We start from the raw sequence: 18,936 nt of genomic DNA on the forward strand, positions 1-18,936 counted from the left end.
GTTTTTAAATATCCTTAATGAATTACTGATATTAATGACTTAATGAAAAATTGCTACTGGTATTTACAGTTCACATGTGTTCACTTTTTTTTAATTTGAAAACGATTTTGAAATCTTTGCCGCAATATCAGCAATAAGCGTTTTCAGCTATGGGCTCCAATCCCCTGCTCTGGCTCTAAAACCGACTCTGTGAAACGCTTGATTTACTATGCGGATCCAAGCCCTACTTGAGCCTGAAAACGAAGCTAAAACATTTTGGCTCCTGAATTTTGACAATAAAATATAATTTTTGCTTTTTTCCCCAAGAAAAAGGAAAAAATATTGTTTTTCATACAATATTTTTTTCTGTTTTTAAATATCCTTAATGAATTACTGAAATTAATGACTTAATGAAAAATTGCTACGGGTATTTACAGTTCACATGTGTTCAATTTTTTTTAATTTGAAAACGATTTTGAAATCTTTGCCGCAATATCAGCAATAAGCGTTTTCAGCTATGGGCTCCAATCCCCTGCTCTGGCTCTAAAACCGACTCTGTGAAACGCTTGATTTACTATTCGGATCCAAGCCGTACTTGAGCCTGAAAACGAAGCTAAAACATTTTGGCTCCTGAATTTTGACAATAAAATTTATTTTTTGCTTTTTTCCCCAAAAATTCCCGAATCTTGAGGACTTGTCCCCGAAAACTCCCCGAATTTTTAAGACTTGTCCCCGAATTTTAATATTCGAAAGTGGAAGCCCTGGTCGCAAGATGTTTGAATAATTCTCACGCGGGAAATTGCACAGAGAAGAAAAATTATCCTATTGGCAAATTACAAATTCATCCAGGCCATATATGTTTCTTGAATGGCTTGTTCAAGGATCAGAATACCATTATTGCAGACGTGGGCTGTATCTAGGCAGCTAGTAAATATTAGTGCTAAAAGAGATAAAAATTATTTTTCAAGGTTAGCCTAGTATTTGTTCACTTTTACTTATTGGTAGTCTTGGTCCAAGATTCATTTATGTAAGTTAAAAATGTAATGAAAAAAGAGTTTAGCACTCCTGTACATGGCCTTTTCTGAACCCTTAAACACTAAAATAGGCTTATTCTTTCAACATTTTTCAAATATTTGGCTAATAGTTAGTAGCCTAGACCTATCATGAAAATTGCATCTCAGTAAATTTTTGGTAAAATTCTACTTTAGTTACTTTTACCTATCTTGGAAAGGGGTGAGGTTAGGAAAATGAAACTTTCAGGGATGAGTCTACAGGCTAAAATATGTCCTGGGAAGTATTTTGAAGTACTTATCTCCTTTCCTTCTCCCTCTAAAGGATCCTGAAATTTGCCTACATGACAAGTCTATACCTATTGAAATTTTGACAAAACAACATTTAACCTTAATTTTCAGTTATCAGATTCTTTTTCTCTGGCTTTAATTCTGAAAGTGTAATTCGTGTCATTTGAGTAGTATTTTAAGCCATATCAATGTTAATTTTCAAAATTTAGGAAATATATTTGCATATTTTAAAACTCTATAAATCAGGATTGAGCAAAGTTGTGAGGCTGAAAACAATTTTGTTGGACTTCATTTTAAGCAGAAGATCTATTTTACAAGGTTTTACTTTTATAACACACAGATTTTTAAAGGTCATCAAAGGTCAGGACCCTTAAGAGGGAGAAGGAGTGGAGGTAGGTGCTTCAAAATACCTTCCCGGGACATACTTTAGCCTGTAGATCTATCCCTGAAAGTTTCATTTTCCTAACCAAACTCCTTTCCAAGATAGTCAAAAGTAGCTAAAGTAGAATTTTACCAAATTTTTCGCTATCCATATTATTGACTTACAAATAAGGTAAACATACCACTCAATGCCTTTTTTTTATGCTCTTTCCAAATATAATAGCCTAATTATTTTTGTCAGAAATGGATTTTACCCCCCACCCCTATATATAACAATTCAGGGTATATATTTGCAGATTAGGGGGGTGGGGGAAAGTTTAAACATACCCCTCATTTACATCAGAAATAAAATTTACCCCCACCCCCCTAATCTGCAAATATATAGCCTACACTGAATTGGTACATATAGGGGTGAGGGTAAAATTCATTTCCAACAAAAATGATTATTACATTTGGAAAGAGCACAAAAAAGGGTAAAGTTCTATGAAATCATATTATTGACTTACGCATAAAGTGAATATACCCCTTGATGCCTTTTTTTATGCTGATTACAAATATAATAAGCATTTCTATTGGAAATGAATTTCAGCCCCCCCCCCCTATATATGCCAATTCAGGGTTAGGTTAGGTTAGGTATAGCCTACATAGGGGGGGGGGCTGAAATTCATTTCTGATAGAAATGCTTATTATATTTATAAACAGCATAAAAAAAGGCAACAAATGGTGTATTCACTTTATTCCTAACTCAATAATATGATTTTGTAGAACTTTACCCAAAAAAGGGATTGAGTGGTAGGCCTATGTTTACTATATTTATAAGTCAATAATATGAATAATAAAAAATTACCTGTGTCTCTTCATATATTTCCTAGAAGTTAGCTCAGACCATAGGCTATACAAATGTTTTCTGATTAAAACATTTTTGTCTAGGTCTATGACCTTTTTTGGGGAAACACTACTGTAGGTCCAAGTAAAAAGCTTTGGTCAATATCTACCAAATCATATTATTGAGTTAGGAATAAAGTGAATACGCCATTCAATGCCGTTTTTTATGCTGATTACAAATATAATAAGCATTTCTATCGGAAAGGAATTTCAGCCCCCCCATATATAGGTTATACCTAACCCTTAATTGACATATATCGGGGGGGGGGGGCTGAAATTCATTTCTTATAGAAATGCTTATTATATTTGTACTCAGCATAAAAAAAGGCATCAAATGGTGTATTAACTTTATTCCTAACTCAAAAATATGATTTGGTAGATATTGACCAAAGCTTTACCATTTTATGGTAAATTTTCCAATTAACTCACTAGTGAGAAAGAGGTGCTATTTGTGCCAAATCTTGGGGTGGGCAAGAACTCCATCTGCCCCCCTCCCATGGGCATAGGCAGCATATTGTCTAGGGGGGGCAGTCAATAGCCTGATGGTGTTTTATCAACTGCTTTTTCCAAACCATCTGCTTTTTCAGCCATATCTAATGCAATTTTGAAGGTCTAGGGGGGGCCGCGGCCCCCCCCCTCCCTATGCCCATGCCCTCTCCCAAGCAATTCACTTTACATTGCATAAGAAAAAATGCAGGCTTTGGCAGCACATTAATTGAATGTTCAAAGTAAAAAAGCATTTTCAGCACCCTTGTATTGCTTGGAAATGTACTGTAACTGAATGCAGAACTCAGCCACAGGTGGCTAACCTCTAAGATTAATTATAACAATGAAGATTATAATCAACAAGGTTAAGTGAAACTTAAACTGAAAGTAGAAAATTCAACCAGACTACAGGCTGGCCTTCCTCTGCAAGAAACTTTCCTTTTAATTAAAGAATGCATTAGTGAAAGTAATCTTCATTATTATGCTGAGGGTTGTAATCAAAACCTTGGTTTTCCTCCAGCAGAAATCTTCCACATCAAATATATTTGCAAAAAGGAAAAACATAACAAGAGCAAAAATATTACAAGACTCAAGGTAATAAAGGGAACTGCCAAGGTTTCATTTTTTTAAAACCATCATAAAGCTGGTCCTTCTTTGCAAATATCAAAAGGAAGTGGCTGAGACAGTCATCTCCTGTTGTAGACTGAAAGTAGATTTTCCCTATTTCTAGGTCAGAAAACAAACACTCATTGCTTGCTGTTGTCACAGAAAGTGTGGCAGCAATATAAAGTATTTTAATTACTTCTGAGTAAGCCACTGGTAATGCCTGAAGATGGTTGACAATGCCTAGGAAGTTTTTGGGCTTTTTCTCAACATCAAGCAATAGATTCAATGCAGTGCACTAAATGAGATAGCTAAGAAATAGACATAGCCTACTTTTAGAATCAAAATTTTATCCTGAATCCAAATATAACATTCATTTGCATCAGAAATGAACTCTACCACCACCACCCCTTAGTGTGCAAATATGACATAGATAACTTATACTACTGATGATTTACCAGTTTTACTACTGATGATAGTCTCTGCATATGTGACCAAATATCTAGTATTTTTTGGTAATTTTTTTTTATCACTGTTTGTGAAAGTTATCACTGTCTATTAAAAGGATTTTATCCCTATTCGAACTTTTATTTATTGTGTGCAAATACATACATTGAGTTGTATATATATAAAGTGAAGTCTCCATTATTTTGAAAAACTGCTAAATCAATTTGAAGAAAGGAGTGAATTACAAAGAATTCAGTGCATATATGCAACTTGGAGTACTTAGGCCTATTTGCAAATTAAGAGGGTTTACCTAAATTAACCCATTTCATTCCCTAATTAATGCTCTTTCAAAAATATAGTGGTCACTACCATGATGATTTACCACCCTTCCCTCTAATAGGGCCAGATATCCTATGGCCATAAGCTAGGTATATATATATATATATATATATATATATATATATATATATATATATATATATATATATATATATATATATATATATATATATATATATATATATATATATATATATATATATATATATATATATATATATATATATATATATATATATATATATATATATATATATATATATATATATATATATATATATATATATATATATATATATATATATATATATATATAGGTTTTGAACAAAAATGTTTTACCATAGTTTTCAGTTTTGAGTCTTTTTTTTTGGCTCTTGTGTTTAAAAATACAATTTCTATCATTTAAGCAGTTTTTAAAGCCTAATCAAGCCCTTCTTTTAATTTAAAAAACTAATTTTCAAACGTTTAAGACCATATAAATCAGAATTGGGGAAAGATATAAGGCTAAAACCACTTTCTATGTGTTCTGTTTAAGCAGTAGAACTATTTCTCAGGGTTTTAATTGTTTAACACAAATGCTAAAAAAGGTCATTAAAGGTCAGTGCTTTTAGGAGGAATGAGGTACAATTGTCAGTAAATTTGCAATTTTCAATGTAATTTAGCTAAGATGAAAATGAATGCATCACTTGATGCCTTTTTTGTGCTCTTTCTTAATTCAAAAATTGGTTCTGGGGGAAGTTACATTTTGAGTCATAAGAGGGCCCCAAAAGGTAAAACAGGCCATAGTAACCAAAAGTTTAAAAACATGTTTAAAAAAAACTGTTTGGCAAGAAAAAAATTCCATATGCAGCTGATTCAGGAATGGTAATGATTATTTTCTTTAGCCTGAATTGTAAAATGTTATTTTGGGAGTAAATTTCAGAAACTTTTTGAAGTGATCAAATCTTAATTCTTAGCAATACATTGCTTGGTTGTAGTTTATTGAAGCTTTCTCATTGTCTTGATTAACCAAGTCAGCTTATACTTTTTCTGCTGATGATCAGGCTTGCACACCAAAAAGAGCTTGAATTTTATGCCTGTTTTCTTTCTTGAAAATAAAAAGTATCCAAAGACAAAAAAGGTCACTTATCAGATTGTATCAAAGTTTGGGTCTGATGATTTGTTGGTGTCAAGCCAAAAATTTGAACTTGCTGCATAATGCTCTGGCGATTTGGGGTAAACTGTGTAAGGGAATAGTATTTCTGAAGATGTTCTGTAGATTCCGTAGCTGTGTTCTTTTGTCTGTAGACATACATCTACAGAAAGGTGTGTAGAAGTGGAAACACTTGATCTAATTGACAACAAGCTCCATCCCTATACAGGAGAGTTGTTGCTGGTGAGTCCGAGATTGTTGAAACTATTAAAAGCACCATCTCTAGTAGAAAACCAATTGTGATTGTAAAGTTATATAAAGCTTTTGTGAAACCAAGGATAGAGACAGGTTTCAGTGTCTGATTGCTGCTGTACAAAATGGAAATTTTGCTGATATAAGGAGTGTAGAGACAAATAAAAAGCAAATAAAAGGTTTCAGAAGCAAAACCTACAAGGAAGGACTCAACAAAAATGTATAAAAAATCTTTTGCCTTTGAAAGGGGTGAAATGATGCTGAACTTTTTGCTATTATGCAGTAATACCATAATCTTTTTGCTCTCCCTAAATCCCACTTCCAAATTCCTTCACTAAATATCAATTAGAGATCCAGAGGTCACTTGTTAAGGATCAGGCAGCCACAAGAGTAAAACTTCTTTGGCATTTGAGTTAGAAACTCCCAAAAAAGTCTCTTGAAAAAAGAAATGATACCATCAGAAAGCACAGATTTATCAAGAAGTCCCTTGATGAAGGCTGGAAGAGTTGCAAGTGCCTACACAATGAGGATTATAATAACAGTTTGAATGCAATTGGGATTTTCATAATGTAGATAGGCATGAAAGCTTCTTGGTTCTACATCTTGCACTGACGAAATCTCTGCTTGTCTTTTTGTGGCTAACAACTCCCTGCTGTATTAAACGACTGTATGCATCAGAATCATGTGTTCAGTTTTGTTTAATTTATAAGAGAAAGAAAGCAGGGTATTATCCTCTTGAATTACTCCCACTGCAATTAAGGTAAACAGGGAAGGGGCAAGAATAGAAGCATGAAAAACCTTTCAAGACCCTAATCAGGGTAGTAGGTCTAATCCAAAAGTTTCATACCCCTGACTTAACAACTTTCTGAGATAGCTGTAGCAATCAAACTGATGTTCTGAATTTCTGGGTTCTGATTTGTAGAATCTTTCTGTCATAATTTAATACATTGAGGAAAGTTATATACCACAGAAAAGTGCCTATACAGCAAGGATTAGAATAACAGTTTGAATGCAATTGGGGTTTTCAGAATGTAGATAGACATGAAAGCTTCTTGGTTTAACATCTTGCACTGGCGAAATCTCTGCTTGTCTTTTTGTGGCTAACAACTCCCTGCTGTGTTTAACGACTATATGCATCAGAATCATGTGTTCAGATTTGTTCAATTTATAAGAGGTAGAAAGCAGGGTATAATTTCTCTTGAATTACTCCCAGTGTAATTAAGGTAAACAGGGAAAGGGCAAAGATAGGAGCATGAGAAACCTTTCAAGACCCTAGTTAGGGTTGTAGGTCTACTCCCCAAAGTTCCATTCCCCTGACTGAACAACTTTCTGAGATAGGTCTAGCAATCAAACTGCTGTTCTGAATTTCTGGGTCCTGATTCATAGAATTTTTCTATTAGAATTTAATACATTGAGAAAAGTTATATACCACCGAATATTTTACTGTTTGCTCATCTAATGAAACAATCTTTTTAATATTTAACCACATTTTCTCTCTAACTAATCCCCCCATGATCATTTTCAGTCTCCAGTTCCCTCGTAAATTAGACTTATGTAGTAAAACTCATAAGAAACAAAACTTGCAAGAATCTGTAGTTGAGTTCATTTCTAAAGGCCATAGTCATCTAACACAAAATATGTTTAAGTTCATGAAAATTCAGTGTCGTAGAGGAAGGAAGGTGTGAAGATAGAAATGTGAGAAACTTTACAGCCCTTGTAACAATCATTAAAAGTTTCATTTATCTAGCCCATTAACTAACTGAGATCTTGAAAAAGGGGCCAATCTAGAATTTTACTAATGCTTAATTTATCTCTCACAGAAAAAAATTCCAGGTCACAAAATGCTGCTGTCCTAGAACAGGAAAATATTTCTGTTCTGGGAAGGTACTAGCACAGGCTGTACATCCATTCCTAAAAATTTTATTATGGTGATCTGTACTTTTCTAAATGACCACTGAACTTCCAAAAGTCATGTTTTCTAACAAACCAGCTGATTAACACCACATTAATAAATCAAAGCACAAATTTGCAAATTCAGGTTCTTTTAATTTTCATACTTATTTCACTGCATGACAATTTAACATCATAATACATGATACAATGTAAAAGAAAATACTTACAAAAAATATTAGTCACTACAAAATGAGTTATACTCAGAAACTGGCATCCTTAAGGAACAACAACAACAAAATAAATTAATAATAGCATAAAAGTAATGAAAAAAAAAGAAATAAAAGCACTCAAGATAAAAGAAAACGAGACATTATGTTCAACTCAAAACCCACACTCTAAATCAAATATTAACCTTAATCTAGATAAACATCAGCACCGGAAACCATGATTTCATATTAATTAATAATTATCTATTAGGTATAGTTTTAATTCATTTTTAGAAAGCAAAATAGAAGAGCATAAATCCACGTAACTTTCATAAATGTTCCAAGACTTCATTATTTAATTTTTTTGGAGAAAATCTAGATTATTCAGTATGAATTCTAGGGGAAGGCAATTTTGCTGAATGTCTTTGTTAACTATGCTTATTCTGAACAAAATGAATTAGCAAAAATGAATAGAATCAAGAGCAAATGGTAATAAATATTTAATTTGTTTAAGGCTAAAAAGTACACAATAGACAGGAAGGACCAGATTAGCTGGCTATCCTCTCAAAATTTATAAAGATTGTCTGCTCAGGATTGTCCTTATCCTCTCTTGGGTGTTTAATTTTGGTATGTTTCTTACTCATCCCAGATATCAATAAAATATTAAACTTTTTGAAAATATTCAGAGGCAAGTACCAAATATATAAAATATGTAGTATTAATTCTGTACAAAAATGCCTTGTGGTTCTCAAAATGCCAACTTTGGTCTGCTGGCGGAGATGCGGTAACATGGTGTTGACACATAAGCAACCTCAAGAAAATATATCTGTCTTTAACTGTAGTAGATGCACCAGTCACTATAAATAAGGTAATTTCCAGAATCTGCGAAAGTCAAGTGGTCAAATCAGATCTACCAAGTATGCTTTTTCAGAACAGTGGTGACATCATAGAAGCAGCTGAGTGAGTCAACCATGAATGCCCCCTTCAAACATCACCTTTACAAAGAATTAGAAAGAAGGGATAGGTGCACTAATCATATATTCTAGCATTAGATCCAGAGTGGCAGATTTCCAGGGGACTTTGAAGCTCTAAGGGGTTACAAAGTGTAACTAATGATGAAATTTGTGCATGAGAATGAACTCTTAATGTTGTTCTTCCACTCCTTTTGAACAATTTTCTGATGCTCCTTTACCAAAAGGCAACCACAAATGTTCAGTTGGCAATAGGAGTGGGGTTGGTTAAAATGAGAGTAAGTGAAATTTTTAGGCAATAATTTTGATATCTTCCTGACCAATCTTGGAGAGAGGGATCCTCCCCTCTTGTATCTCAACTTGTTTTGGACACATGTCAATGTATAGGATAACTTTCTTTAATATTTAGAAGAAAGTAGGTAGAGCCAGGTAAATATGCTCATATAAATATACTAAACATGAAATCTTGAAAATCTCTAAAAGTTTTCAATCACCTAGCTCAACCACTTTCTTTAGAATGTTAAAGAAATTTTGTCCAGAAAGCATTTATTTACCCTATGCCTTAACATAGGGGTAATTTCATAAAATATCCCTACTTAAAATCTTTTGAAAGGAATTAGAATTTTCGCATGTATAATTGGGAAAAAATGGTATAAAAGTGTTCTATTTATAGAATTTTAGTAGGCATAGTTGGTATTAAAGGGTATAAAAGTGTTCTATTTCGAGAAGTTCAGCGAGTGTAGTTTGGCATAAAGGGTATAAAAGTATTCTATTTTTAGAATATTAGTGGGCATAGTTAGGTATAAAGGGTATAAAAGTATTCTATTTTGAGAAGTTTAATGGGCATATAGGGTTTAAAAGTATTCTTTTTCGAGAATTTGAGTAGGCATAGTTGGGTATAAAGGGTGTAAAAGTATTCTATTTTGAGAGTCTGTTCCTACCTCTGGAACAGAGAAAATACTGTTATATTGGCGATTTTATTTGAGTGTCTGGCTTCTTATGATATTAGGTTAATTTTTAACTTTTTCTGTAAGTCTAGATAAACGAAAGAAAGAAATGCAGCTGAAATATTCAAAATTAGGTCATTTTTTGTGCATTTTCTAGGAAAAATTCGTGTTTCTGAATTTTGTTCTTAGTTTGTTATAATGGTTTTCAGGCCAATTTTATGATTTTCAGGCGAATTTTATTGGCAGGTTTATTTAAGTGAACTTTATCTAATAGATAGCTTTCCTTTAGTTCTTCCTGCTTTCAAAAACGAAAGAAAGAAGTAAAGCAAAAATCTTTGTCTCAACTCATTGTTCCTGTACCAATTGCACCTAATCCAGATGATATTAATGCTGGAGCGGAAATTGCCGGAATGCTGCCAAAAGATGATCTGTTAAGACTGCTTAACCAGTTTCAGCAAAGTGAAGAAATTAAGCTTCTGGCTGCCGAAAATGGCCTTGATGGTTTGCTTCTTTATATTGTTTGCCATTCTTTTTATTTTGAATGTTAATATTTCGTTGGTCGGATATCAAATTTACGTATCTCCATAATTGTAAATTTCCAGAAAAGAAAAAAAAAACTCATAGCTTTTTTATTTCCCCTCCAATAACTGTAAAACGAAAACGGATCGATGTGTAAGATCAATACATATCTATCCATTTTTGTTTTACGGTTATCGCACTGAAAATCAAAAATTTGTGATGCTTTTTTTCTGCTCCTCTGAAAATTAACAATTATGGAGATACGTAAATTTGATATCCAGCCGACGATTTGAAGTCAGAGGTATCGTGTTTGGTAGGGTTGTTGCAATATTTTGCTGCGACTTGGTGGAAAAAAAACAACTAAAAAAAAACTGCTGTAATTACGGTGTGAAGCATTTTAATTTAAATTTAATAGCTGCTGACATACAATTTAAACTCAACAAATGAGATGAATAAAATAAACATGATATTTAGAAGAATAAAAGAGATAAGAATACTGGAAAGATAATCACTGAAATATTGAAAAGCTTGGGGAATGCATACATTTTTCCAACTCAATTGCTTAATTAGGCAGAAAAATGAATAAAATAAATAACATTATAAGATTAATAAAAACAAATGAAAATATTGACAAAATATTAGGAATGTCAGTTCAATTATTACAGCACTTTTGCCTGCTGGAAACAGCAGGTATTTGCATTTGGTAGCAACAAACCTCGGTTAGTGTAATATCAAGTGTTGGGCTGATGATTGATTTTCAATGGAAAAAAAACTAAAGAAAATAAATATGTCAAGTTCGAGTACTAATCATAAAAAATAAAGTGCTTGCACAAGTATATTTGGTCGGCTGGATATCAAATTTACGTATCTCCATAATTGTTAATTTTCAGAGGAGCAGAAAAAAAGCATCACAACTTTTTTATTTTCCATGTGATAACCGTAAATCAAAAATGGATTGACATGTATTGATTTTACATATCGATCCGTTTTTGTTTTACAGTTATTGGAGGGGAAATAAAAAAGTTATGAGGTTTTTTTTTTCTCTTCTGGAAATTTACAATTATGGAGATACGTAAATTTGATATCCGACCACCGATTTGATAAGAACAACTGGCAGCATTACAATACCACTTCCCATCAGAACAAACCCGAGCTGCAATAGATTTTGGCAACTAGGTGGGTAGTGTCTAGCCCATTAGTTGCAATAATTCCTAACGTTATTAAATTGACTCTCTATTCCAACTAAACAGAAAGGTAAGACATAAATTTAAGTTTGTTTCTACCCATCAGCAAATGGATAGCCTGTCTATAATATAACCACCCCAATTCCACTCGTGCTAGCAAATTGATCTGTTTTCGAAAAAAGAGCTTACCTTTTTTCTTTCTTTCTTTTTATTTTAATTTACATTTTTTACTTCTTCATCCCAAGAGGGAGTGGTCCTGACTGCATCCCCCCCGCCCCAAACCTTGCTACGCCACTGCTTAATCTTATCTCTTTGTGCAGACGTATTGATGGTTTGTCTATATTTCTTTTCCTTTCTTCTTCTTTTCTTCTCCATCCTTTTATCCTTTTTACATCAGGGGGGAGGGTGGCAGACCTCTTTGGCAATATCTCTTCCTAATTTGAATTCTATGTGCCGATTCATCTGTTATTTTTCTCTTTTCACCTTTTTTTCTCTTTCTTTCTTCTTCTTTCACTCGTTCATGTGTACTCCTTCATCTTGTTCTTCTTTTAATTTCTTCTTTTTTCCCTCGTAAACGTGTATACTCCTTCATCTTTACTTACAATCTCTAAGTAAAGACCAACCTCTGCCAATGGTAACCTAAACTTTAAGAAGAAGGGACTCTGATGCTAATATAGTTACAAAACAAATTAAATTTTAATGGTGATTTCAAAAATGTAATATTTATTAATATTCAGAGAACCAGCCAATTCTGTCAATTTCTGTCATTAAAATATGCAAAACAATTATTTGGGCTCGAGGAGTGTTTAGCAGGGCTACAGTGTTTAGTGCAAAGTGTTTAGCAGGGCTCGAGGAGGATCTATTGAGGTTATCAATTGTCTCTTCCCTATGTTTCAGCTCACTTATTCCACCAAGCCTTTCTAAGTTTTCGACGCTTCTGTATTGATGGTGATGCAATGCCAACCGAATTACATATTGTTATTAGTGACATCTTGGCGGAGGCGGATCATGTTCACAGTCTATTTCCTTACTATTATGATCATGCCCGAAAAGTTTTTCCTCATTTGGACTGCGTTGAGGATTTAAAAAAGATATCAGATCTTACAATTCCTGCGTCGTGGTAAGTTAAGTTTTATGCTATTAAATTTGAACTTAAAACCTTCAAGTCCCAGTTAGTAATGTTTGAACATTCTGTTTTGTTTTCAGTACAGATGAAATGACTCTGTAGAGTTTTTAGAACTTTTAGACACTGTTAGAACTTTCAGTAGACTTATAATTCCATAATTAATCAATTTTCTAGTTAAGGTTTTCGCTTTTTCTTTTTTTCTTTATTTAATAAAGAACAATATCTCTAGCATGTATCAGTGGATTACTGCATGTTTGCAACAACCCCAAAAAGAGGTGTGCAGGATTGCCCCATTGATTGGTGATAAACAATGAGCAATATTTTTTTCTTTGATTAATCATAAAACGAGCCGATTTTAAACCTAAATTAAAACTTAATACAAGCTGAAATAGTCATATAGTATGTCAAACTTAAAACCTGTGAATGGATGAAAGAAACCTTAAACCAACATAAATACTACAAATAAAGGCCGAGGGCTACAATAAGGGCTACCTTTTCCAATCAAGTCTTCTAAAATGTACAAGTGTCATTTCCTTTGTACTTAAAAGTACAGAAAAGGTTTCAAGCATTACTAATTGACGCTTCGAAAATTTTATTTGGCTATCAGTATTCTATACTTCTGAAAGAAATGGGATAACAGGAAAAAATGTCTCTATAAAGAGTAAAAACTAATTGATTGTCAATAACATGTCTGTCTAAAAAGAAATTATTTTTCCTGGGAAGCTTAATTAGCGATTTTGTTTCTTTAATTGTTATGTTAAAAAAACATTGATCAAAAACAAAGTCAAACTTAATAGTTATTTTTGACATTATTATTAATTTTAGTTTCTGTTTGTTTCATGCTCTGTATACTCATTTTTAAAAATTCCTGTACGTTTTTAACTTACGTTGTAGTTAACTTATTATACGAAATTTATTGTCGCACCCATCATCTTTTCTGAAAAATCTGCCTGGGTGAGCAAAGCTATCCACTTAACCGATTTTGTCGTTACTTACATAATCTCTTTACACTCATTTACTAATGGTTTTATTAATATTAATTTTCATGATCATTCTTGCATCCTGAACTCTTAAAACTCTAAAAATTTATTAATTTTGTTTATATTTTTCATCTAAGAAGTCATCTCGTACAGGGTTGCCACCAGCTCAAAAATAAAATCCCGATTATTCTTCAAAAAAAATACCGAAATTTCGGGAAAAATCCCGGAACACGGTTTTTAAATTATGTAACATTTGGCTGCACAGTGATGACGTAAAAATCAAGGCGCGTAATTCGAAGTACGGTGAAACGTGGTTTCTAGTTGTAACTAACAACTGATTGTCAGTATTCCTAATATTATTTCGACGTGAAAACGTTCTGGTGGATTAGTAGGATCTACGACAAACAATTTAGGCCAAAACAATTCGCCAAAGTTTTGAGAAAACGTGTCGACGCTTCTTCTTAAATGCCAAGCCTTCTGGGGTCCACTTCGGTCTCCTTTTGGCTTCAAGACGATTTTCAATCTACAGGGGATGATGGGTCAGGAATAAGTCTTGCTACCATCTATGTGAACTAATTGCAGATATTGTTATGTCTTAGGAAATTGAAAATACTTTTGTATAGATGTGTTTCAGTGTTCGCTGGTAGGTTCGAGAGCAGCAACACGTTCATGTCAGGCTGGAGCTTTGCCTCACTGAAGATTCTCCTAATATTGATTACTTCATGCTGGATGCATTGACATTCAAAAATCAGGTGGTTCAAGGATTCTGGAAATAAGTTGCAAAATCTGCAATATGGATCGGCTCATTTCTGCCAAATAAACTCCTCTTCCCTCAGGATCAAAGAGTTGATTTTGATTCTATAATAAAGAATGTTATCTACCCGTTTTGGAAATAAGGATGGAATGGGCATTTTGTTTTTGTTTTTGAAAGAACTCTTCTTGTGAGTATGTCTCTGAAGGTCTAGGTCTTCAAATAGGGATTAATTGGATTATTCAAGGAGCTACTAGCTAGCTGGTCTGCTACCTCATTATATTTGATGCCTTGGTGGCTGGGGATATGCTGGATCTTGACTTCAATGAAGCTATTTTGGAGACTGATTAATTGATCTCTGATTGTCCTCAGGTCTGTATCCTTAGCACTCCAATGGATATTATCAATGAGCTGAAGGGCGCCTTTGGAGTCTGAGAGCAATACTACTCTTTTGGAAGCCGGTGGATTAATATTGATGACCTTTAAAGCCTCTTTTATTGCCGATAGCTCTGTAGTGAGGATGGAACTATTGTCAGGAAGTCTGGTTTTTATATTCAGTGTATAACTTGGGATAACAGATGCAGAGCCGCATTTGTTGCCTTTAACCGAGCCATCGGTGTAAATTTGGAGAGAATCTGGATACAAAGGGGTCATTTTTACATGAAAAAGTGTCTGTATTTGGATTGGCAGGTAATTTGTCTTTTGCAAGGGTATCAACTCTAGTGAAACACTTGGAGGTGACATTTGCCATCCTGGGGGGGGGGGACAAGAAAATGACTGAAACAGGGTGATTCAAGTTTCAAAGATGGGACAAGCTCGTTAAATGTTTTCTATGACCTTATAGATGTCAAACTATGGGATATACCATCTTTAGCAAAAGTGGGCTTAAAAATGTCATGCTCATGATCTATAGCTTGTATCTTCCTGTAATAATTGATGCTCAACGTATTCCGTCTTTCTAAAATAGAGTGCAGGCCGGTTAAGTGTTTCACTTTGTTAGAGGGGCACTGAGCATGAAGTCCTAGGGCATTTTTGCTAGCCATATTTTGAATTGTTTCTAATTTGGCAAAATTAGTCTTATTACATTCTCCATATACTTCAATGGCATACTCAATCTTTGAACAAATAAACCTCTTGTAAAAATTAAAGAGTATTTCTTGGGAATTAGCCCACTTTGACCCCGCCAGGCACTTAAGGATGAGTAACCTTTGCATACACGAATTTTTTACGCAGTTGATTTGATTTTGCCAAGTCAGTCTTAGATCCAGGTATATTCCTAAAAATTTAGGGGCTACGGCATATTCTATTTCCACATTACTGACGAATAATTTTGGTGGTATGACAGACTTTTTGTTGTGGAATATGATTGCATTTGTCTTAGACTTGGAGATAGGTAGGGAAAATGCAGCAGAAAAAGTTGCTAACTCATCTAATGCTAAGTTAATACTATTGGCAATAATATTTAAATCTCTACCTGCTGACCAAAGAACTAAGTCATCTGCAAATTCAAGTTTGGATATTGAATCACTGCTGAACTGAAGCTCACTTAAAACTAACAAGAAAAGAAGGGAGCTGAGTATGGACCCCTGAGGGAGTCCAACATGTAGTGCTGAAATACTGGATAGCTCATTTTGCACCCGGACTTTGTAGCTTCTATCAGATAGATAATTGAAGAGGAACTTAATGAATCCATACGGGAAATCCATCCCTTTTAGAATTTTACAAATGAGACACTTGCAAACGTGGTCAAAAGCTGATTCAAAGTCAACTGAGACATCTATCATGATCTCACCGCTATCTATGGCATTTCTTGCAGCTGGTTCAAGCTGAGTTACATTGACTGCAGTATTACGCCCCTTAGAAAAGCCAGCCTGGGAATTAGGTGGAATTCTATTAATTTCCACAAACCATTCTAACCTCCTATGTAGCATCTTTTCAAAAAGTTTTCCAAGCACTGGTAGTAGTGAGATAGGTTTTGTAGGAATTGATTAAATCTGGAGGTTTGCCTTGTTTTCTAATTGGGATTATAATGGCATGTTTCCATATCCTTGGAAGTATTTTTATTGTCTATGCGTAGTTATATACATGAAGTAAGGCATCATGAAAAATTTCTTCTGAATTTATGATCCATTGGATGCTTATTTCGTCTTCTCCTGATGCTGAAGAGGAACTAGACAACCTTAAAGCCTCCTTTAGCTCGGATTTGGTAAACATACATACAAGTTCCTTCTTGAAATTTGTCCTCTTATGCAACTTGCACACTCTAGGCCTTCTTCAATGCACTCTGAGGACCTCTTTGTTGAAATGAATAGCAGAAGCTTCAGTAATGTATTTGTCAGTCTTTAAAGTGGTTTCTGTTGCTGTAAGACAGGGGATCTTTGAATTGTAAGTTTTATTATTGCCAGCCATTCGATTTATGAACGAATGAATTTTACTTGAAGGAACATTACGGTCAATTTCGGATGAAAAGTCATTCCAGGTTGAGTACTTGGCCTTCAAAACTGTTTTCTTCACTAAAGCTTCAGCCTTCCTAAGAACAACAAAAGTTTCTTGGCTTGGATGCCACTGGAAAATGTTTCTTGCTTTCTTTTTACTTAGAACTGCACTTCTGCAGTCTTGACTCCACAAGATTTTGTTCGACTTCTTTAACGAAGAAATAGGCATTTGGTCAGAGAATTTCTTGATTGATTTTTCTGCTGCTGTTAAGAGAGTGTCACTTAGTTTTTTGGCTTTAATTTCAATATCTTCCTCTAGCCTGATAGTTGAGTAATCAGTGCTATCTAATTTGTTTTTGAAGAGGGTCCAATTTGCTGTCTTTAGATTAATCTCATTGTTGCCGGAACAGGGGTGTATTTTGCTGCATGAATTTCGATAAGGGTTGCAGTATGGTCGGTCTGAAGATCTGGGACAAGAGAAATCTGGATTTGAGACTCAAGCCATGTTAGACCAATCTGCAAATCAATCGTTGATGAGGTATTATTCCTGATATTGTAGTGGGCGGGGAGGCCATGCGGAGTTAGAGCTGTGAAATTGTTAGAGGTGAGGCTAAATTCTTCTATATTCTTACCCGCAATGTTGATGTGTACACAGTTTTCCCATATAGGGCTATGAAAATTAAACTCACCTAAAATGACAGTGTTTTTATCTCTTGTTTCTTCTTCAAGCACGGTTTTAATATCATTAGGATTATAATATAATCATTATATAATAAGGATTAATCATTATAATGATTAATCATTATATAATACATTAGGATTATAAAAGGATGAGACTTTGAAGGGATGTCTATCTTGGAGATTCGAATTCACGCTGACCACATCAATCTCATTCCGGTACTCTCTTGGTTCTTGCCGAATGCGGTATATCCTTTTTTATGAGGATTGCCACTCACCCTCCTTTCCTTCCGGTTGATCTATCCTTCCTATAAAGATGGCATCCAGGTATAACTACTTGCCTGAGACCTTGTAAATTTGTTTCCTGGAGGCAAACAAGATGAATATTATTGCTTATTATGTATTCGATTAGTTCATCTAGTTTTAAACTATTTAGAGACACGATGTTCCATTGCAAAATCTTAAAACTATTCATGGCTGGTAAATACATCCTCCATGTTTTCTTCTGAAGACATAAATTCTGAGTCATCATCACTTGTCACTGAGGGAGCATTGTCCCTCCGTAGTCTGTTTGTCTTTTTGGATGTCTCTTCTTAAGACCAGAGGAATGATGACTTGAGAAGGCCTTGGTTCTATGTCCTGTTTGGACTTGTTTTACTACCTCTTGAGAACCAGGAGGAAAGGCCACTTCATTCCTAAGTTTCTCAAATTCAGTGTTTTCTTGTCTCCAAACTTCTTGGCCTAAAAGTATAGTAATTGCTTTTCTTGTTAGAATAGCTTTGACTTGCTCTGATTGTTCAGAGGTCGAGATGAGGTGATTAAGAGTAAAAAATGTGCCCAGCTTTTGGAATTCGGAACTGTTCAGCTGATCGGTAGCTTCAAGTGTTGGAGCTGTGTTTTGATTCCGCCAGGTCTTACGTTTGGCTAACTGGGTTATTCCTGGAACATATGCGCTATTGTTTTTGCCCTTGAGGGCGTTTGAATAAGAAATGCTTGCATAATGATAAGCTTGGATGTCGGGGGTTTTCTGCACCTCCTTAATTTGGGTGGCGGCAGCACTTGGCTTCGGAGTTTTAGGTATTTTTGCTGCAACGATTGAGAAAGGAATGTTTTGCTCAGTTGAGATTCTCAGAATGTCTGCTCGTTGATGGTGGGTGGGGCATAGATTTTTTTTGAAATGCACTGTGCCCTATGGTCTTACAGTTTTTGCAGTATGGCTCAAGAGCCGGACAGGATGTTGAGTTATGGTTGTTTTTTCCACATTTGGAGCAGGAGGGATTTGTTTGCTGGCAATTGTTTTAGTGTGGCCATTTACATTGACATTTGATACAGTATAAAGGCTTGGCCTCGTAGGGCTTGAAAGGGATTTTTTGCCCATAAAGATATACATCGTGCTTGAGCTCAGTTTTCATTGCAACCAAGATTGACTTACTCGGCGTCA

At 34.4% G+C, this 18,936-nt stretch overlaps 1 protein-coding gene across 1 annotated transcript in view; it reads left to right on the plus strand.

The window, feature by feature from the left end:
- The first annotated feature begins 779 nt into the window (after positions 1 to 779).
- LOC148954992 (ATP-dependent RNA helicase SUV3 homolog, mitochondrial-like) overlaps positions 780 to 18,936 on the plus strand; it is a 386,954-nt gene continuing 368,797 nt past the window's right edge. Inside the window, exons 1-3 of the mRNA XM_089105942.1 lie at positions 780 to 947; positions 10,112 to 10,323; positions 12,423 to 12,645. Of these exons, the coding sequence (XP_088962068.1) occupies positions 847 to 947; positions 10,112 to 10,323; positions 12,423 to 12,645 (536 nt within the window). The 5' untranslated portion in view covers positions 780 to 846. The remainder of the gene's footprint in view (positions 948 to 10,111; positions 10,324 to 12,422; positions 12,646 to 18,936) is intronic.

Source organism: Artemia sp. Qi Xiang Cuo, chromosome 2, assembly GCF_049724085.1.
Source record: "Artemia sp. Qi Xiang Cuo chromosome 2, ASM4972408v1, whole genome shotgun sequence".
NCBI classification, from domain to species: domain Eukaryota; kingdom Metazoa; phylum Arthropoda; class Branchiopoda; order Anostraca; family Artemiidae; genus Artemia; species Artemia sp. Qi Xiang Cuo.